The sequence below is a fragment of the Galeopterus variegatus genome, unplaced genomic scaffold (assembly GCF_000696425.1).
Source record: "Galeopterus variegatus unplaced genomic scaffold, G_variegatus-3.0.2 Scaffold5609, whole genome shotgun sequence".
Classification (NCBI taxonomy): domain Eukaryota; kingdom Metazoa; phylum Chordata; class Mammalia; order Dermoptera; family Cynocephalidae; genus Galeopterus; species Galeopterus variegatus.
In genome coordinates, this window is record NW_007731720.1 from 70,942 (window position 1) to 76,800 (window position 5,859).

The 5,859-nt window shown below is 57.2% G+C and overlaps 1 protein-coding gene across 1 annotated transcript in view; it reads right to left on the reverse strand.

The window, feature by feature from the left end:
* Window positions 1–5,859, reverse strand: part of LOC103605134 (GRAM domain-containing protein 4) — a 51,977-nt gene that overhangs the window by 39,431 nt on the left and 6,687 nt on the right. Inside the window, exon 2 of the mRNA XM_008589720.1 lies at window positions 2,658–2,778. Within this exon, the coding sequence (XP_008587942.1) occupies window positions 2,658–2,778 (121 nt within the window). The remainder of the gene's footprint in view (window positions 1–2,657; window positions 2,779–5,859) is intronic.

The window sequence follows — 5,859 nt, forward strand, 5'->3', positions numbered from 1 at the left end:
GGGGACCCACAAACCCCACGGAGCCTCCACTGCCACAGCTTAGCACAGCGCAGGCTCAGGCCGCAGGTCACCGAGACTGTGATCAGGAGGGCCAGCCACCTACAGCAGCCCCAGGGAGCCTGGCCCCTCTGCCCAAGCCAGCACAACCGAGCCTCAGACTCACGGGGAGAACAAGTCAGTCCACAGCACTGCCAGGCTGTCACCAGAGCTGCCCTGAGAACCACCGGGATTCAGTCTCCTTATGGGCAGACAGGCGAGCCCTCACTCACACACAGTCAACTACCTCTGCACGCACACACACACGCACACACACACACACACACACACAGAGTTAACTACTGCTGCACACACATAGTTAACTACTGCCGTGCACACATGCAGTCACCTACCACTGTACACACACACACAGTTAACTACCACTGCACACACACACACACACACACACACAGAGTTAACTACTGCTGCACACACATAGTTAACTACTGCCATACAAACATGCAGTCGCCTACCACTGTACACACATACACAGTCAACTACCGCTGCACACACACACACACACACACACACAGAGTTAACTACTGCTGCACATGCATAGTTAACTACTGCCGTACACACATGCACACAGTCACCTACCACTGTACACACATACACAGTTAACTACCACTGCACACACACACAGTCAACTACTGCTGCACATGCATAGTTAACTACTGCCGTACACACATGCACACAGTCACCTACCACTGTACACACGGGATCAACTATTGCCATCCATGCTCACAGATTTAACCACTGCTGTACATGCATGCACATGGCCAACTATCACCATACAGGTATCACACGGTTACCTGCTGCCTGCACACACGCACACGATTACCTACTGCTGCGTACACATACACAGCTACCCACCACTGCGCACACATACACAGTTAACCACTGCTGCGCACACATACACACAATTACCTACTGCTGTACACACATACAGAGTTACCTACTGCTGTACACACATACACAGTTAACTACCACTGTACACACATACACAGTTAACCACTGCTGCGCACACATACACACAATTACCTACTGCTGTACACACATACAGAGTTACCTACTGCTGTACACACATACACAGTTAACTACTGCTGTACACATGTACACAGTTAACTACCGCTGCACACACACGCTGCACACGCATGCACAGAGTTAACCACCACTGTACACACACACGCTCATGCATACATGAGTTAACTATGGCCACACACACACAGAGTTCACTATGGCTCTCCCTCCTGTGGCCAGGTGAACCCACAGAGCCATGTGTACCAACCCTGGACTTTCTAGCACCAGGTGAGTTCACAGACACACAGCCCCTTGAGCCCGCAAGTGTGGCAGGTGGAAGCCCCAGGAAGAGAGCTCCTTGGCTGTCCCCTCCTCTCAAAAGGAGAGCAAGGCCCAGCCCCCACATGGCTCACCCAACGGCAGAGGCAAGGACTTTATTAAAGAATGAAAAAACTTGATTTTCCCCACCTCTGGGATATCAGTAATACTCGGTCAGTACAGAAGCCTGCATCTATGCTAAAATGAACAATCTGCACCCCACACATGTCTATTGAGGGCTTCCCCATGCAGGCCCTGGGCAACCTGCAAGGCACAGCCAGCACAGGATGGGTGACCAGGGACAAAAATCCAGCATGATAACCTTCTGGCAAAGGCACCAGCTGCTTGGTCAAGAGCATCGAGGTAACCCCCAGTGAGCAAGACACCCAGAAGGGAGGTGACCTGCCTGCTCAGGGCCTAAGCCCTGGCCCATGGTCGAGGGCTGCACATCTCAGGGGTGGGCACCTTTCCCTGGGCCTGGGTGTAGCTCTCTGTGGTTCAGTAGTGATCAGCTCTGGACACACGGAGTGGAGCTGTTTCTTCCAGTAGTTTTCCTAATAGCCTTGTTCCCAGTGTCCACGGTGAAAACACCCTGCCACGCAGGAGGCCCGTCTGCCTGGCTTAACCCCTTACTAGTCAGAGGACTTTACCTAACGGAGGGGTGACCTTTGTTAACCCTCCATGCCTCAGTTTCCTCATCTGTGAAACAGAGAGGACACAGAGGTGAGGAGAGAGGATCAAAAGCCACACATCCGACGGCAGCACGTCTGTAGGGACCCACAGGCCCTGCCGGGTGATCTGCTGTTAGGGACGACTATCGTTACCCCAGAGGCCAAAGACCCCAGCAAGCAGGGAACTTGCTCTCTGTCCTTCCTTAACGCATAAACAGAACAGAACAGATAAAAACTTCAGATTCCCTCAAAAAGCTCCGAGTTAACCTTTGGAAATACACTGTTCCAGATTCACTAAAACTGAATTCTCGCAGACATTTTATTCCTTCCCCACAACACTCTCCTGTACCCCATGGCATGTAGACACCCCTGTGGATAAACATGAGCACTGGGCTTAGTAAAGCCCCAAGTCGGAGCTGCAGACTGGGAAGGCAATGGGCCCCAAGAGCCACCTCAGGCCACACCTGTCCCCAGCCACGCAACCAGCGGGAGCTGTCGCAGAGCATCACCCACCCAAGCCCCTCACCGCACTTCAGCAAGACAACGTCCCCATCTCGGTCGTCCCCACCCTCTGTCTTGTCCTGTACCTTGCAAGCACCCACTGGTACTCACGTAAGAAGTGTTTTTCCAGTAAGGCGATTTCCAGGTGACCTTTGATCTCATTCAGGCGATCAGACTCTGTGCGGTTAAAGTCCTGGACTCCTGCAGCCATGATGAGGGTCCCTGGACCAGCCTAGAAGGAAAACACCACGAGCTCAGAGGGAGCCGCCTGGAAGCATCCCGCGTCTGCACCCATCGGTTCTCTAGGAGGCACCGAGGGCAGCGGCAGTGTGAAGGGGACCAGCAGCTGCAGCCTTGGGGACACGAGGGCCCAGCACCTGCCTGGACCCTCAGTCCCCTCGGCTTCCTCTGTCAGTGGAAGGGACGTCTCAGACAACACGCACATCCTCAGAGCCCCTGTAAGGCCAACTTTAAGAAATATTAAGAAAATTAAAACTGGAAGTGTTTGCCAGCTGTCCCCCCACCCCCCCGGAGCTGGGCAGGGGCAGAACAGGGACACTGGGGGGACCAGAGGCTGGGTGATTGCATCTGCCTGGTCCACCCGAGGGGCCCTGTGGGCACTGGTCAGGTCACTCCCTGCATTGATGCTGACAGAGCAGACAGACAGCCCAGGAGGCCAGCAGAGCCCGGATGCAGCAGCCCACGAGCCCAAGAGCGCCCATCCTGCAGGACCATCCATGCTCCAGCACGGCCCCAAGGAGGACATGCAGCCCGCCCACCCCAGCTAGAGCAGTGCGGACCCTGATGCAGGTGCCGGGTTCAAGGATTCAGCTGGGAACCACAGGACAGGCTTGGAGTCTAAACATCTGTCCAAAGGTGGTTCCAACAGAGCCAGCCCCGGGCCAGCTCATGAAGCCTGGAACAGGCCCACTGCGCAGTCAGTGGCAGTTGCGGTGCTGCCCGCACACAGTCAGGAGGAAGCCTGTGCTGGGGCCACCTGTCTCCTGTCCTCACCTTTCAGACACAGCCCCTGACGTGTTTACTGTAAATATGATAAAATGATCAAATCCCTGGGATTTGCCCCAGAATCATCCAGTGGGGAGTGTCGGGGGGCTGGCGGGACACGGACCCACTGGACAGGCGCGGCCAGAGGTGCTGATAGTTGTACGTAAACGGTGCATGGGGCTCATGGCACGCTGCACTTAGTGCAAGTGTGCTGGGCGTTTTGGACATTTTATATTATAAAAATTTTTTTTAAATCCCAAACAGAAACATTGGGACACGTGGCACAAGCATGCCTCAACCCACTTGCCCCTCCACACCCTGGGCAGCTCCGGGCCACCTGATCAAGGACCCCGCGGGCACTGGCTCTGCCTTCACCCTCTTCCTCCGCACCCCTCCGCCCCAGCCTGAGAAGCTGGGCACCTCTGCTCGCTGCGCCGCGTCTCCCGGGGCTGGTTCCAGGACGTGCACACCTGCACCTCTGCCTCCCCTTCCTGGGCCTCGTGTCTACATAGCTTCTGAAAGTTTCTCCCCTTTTCCGTTGCCTTTGAGTCAAACCTAGCCACCTGCCCCCAGCGTGGTACAGCAAGGCCAGGGACAGCACTGTACCTGTCGCAAAGATGGTCGCGATCACTGAACTGAAGTGAGACCTGGCAGCCGGGCCCCTGCACAGCCTCACTCCCCACCCTGAGGAACACGCCACCCCTGAGTTTAACCTGCTCCTCTGCGGGCCTCCTCCAAGGGAAGATGTTTAACTATCTCACTTACTCTTCGTGTTTAGGTTGGCTCCTGGCAGGTGCATGGCACAAGTGCCACACTTGGGGCCCAGAAGGCCTGTGTTTAGTGCCCCCCTGCAGCCAGTGGTGACCCAGGCGAGCCTTTCCAAAGGCTGCCCCAGGAGTGGGCAGGGACCATGCAGGACACTCAAGGCCTGCCCGGGAGACATCCAGCACTTATTATGGACTATCTAACCCAGAGGACAACACAAACAGGAACCAGGAGCACCTGGGTGCCACCAGGGCGCAAAGACAGAAGGCCCCCCCTGCAGCCGGCCCCACAGCCGCCCGCCCACTCCCGCCTGCACCACACACGCCCTGCCCTGAACTGGATTTTCTCACGCGATGCTAGAGATGTGCCCCTTTCCTCTTGGTGGTGACAAGGCAAGGCAGGGACCCCAGCAGCCAGTGGCTTCGGCTTCCACAGCCTGGGAACTTCTGTCTGCAGCAGCAGCAGCAGCAGCAGCAGCAAGGACCCAAACCCAGGTAGAAAGCCGGAGCCTCAGCGGTCGGGCTCTGCCCCCACTTGCTGATGACCACAGCACTTAACCCCCCAAACAGTCTCCACATGGCCACGTCCACGTGGGGAGACAGGAAGAAGGTGGGGGACCTGGCAGTCAGGCACGAAGTCAGGACATGCATCCACGCTGCTCAGTCCAGGCCCCTGTCTTCACTATGTGTGGGGGCTCCCCAGGGGGCAGGACAGCAAACTGCCCTTTAAGCAACTGTCTTCCCACGGGAGATGTCCCAGTGCCCAAACTTGAGACAGTACCCACCTGCGCCTAGGGGGACAGACGACACAGGCATGAGGGGGAGGAGGAGGGGTTGGGGAGGGGACCCCGGGAGCACGGACAGACAGGGGAGCTGCGAGGGGGCAGGGAGAGGAGCCCGACAGCCCAGAGCCCTGGAGCCCACACCCGGGTCCAGCCTGGTCTGCCGCTGACTCTGCACGTGACCCTGGGTGTAGCTTACCTGCCCAGGGCCTCAGTTTCCCTCTTTGTCAAATGAGAATGACGACCCCAGAAAAACCCCTCTGGCTGCAGTGAAGGGCAGACACTCGACGCTCCTCATGTGCCACATGAATGTGCTACCCAGTAGGAGCGAGCCGGCAGGCTGGAAAGACGAAACGGGGCTCACCTGGGCCACCTGGCTTCTGTAAAGCCTGCGGCTCATGCTGCATTTTCAGGGAGGCCCAAGGAAACCAGGCTCGGTGGAGCCGCCCCACTCCCCACATCAGCCTGGGCAGGTGGCTTCCAAGTGAGTGAGAAATGAGAGAGGGGACCAGAGACACCCCACGTGCCTCTGCCACTCACCCCACAAGCAATCGCGCTGCGCCCTGCCCATCCCCGCCCAGAAGGGCAGCCCTGCCCCAGTCCTGACGCAGAACACTCGGCTCCCTACGTCCCGCAACCTCCCACCAGCAACAAGCAGCCGGTCACTTGGCCGACCAGCTACACTATCCCCGCCTATACTGTCCAGCCGTCAAAAAAAAAAATCCCTTTGGGGCCGGCCCGGTGGCACACTGCTACAGTGCG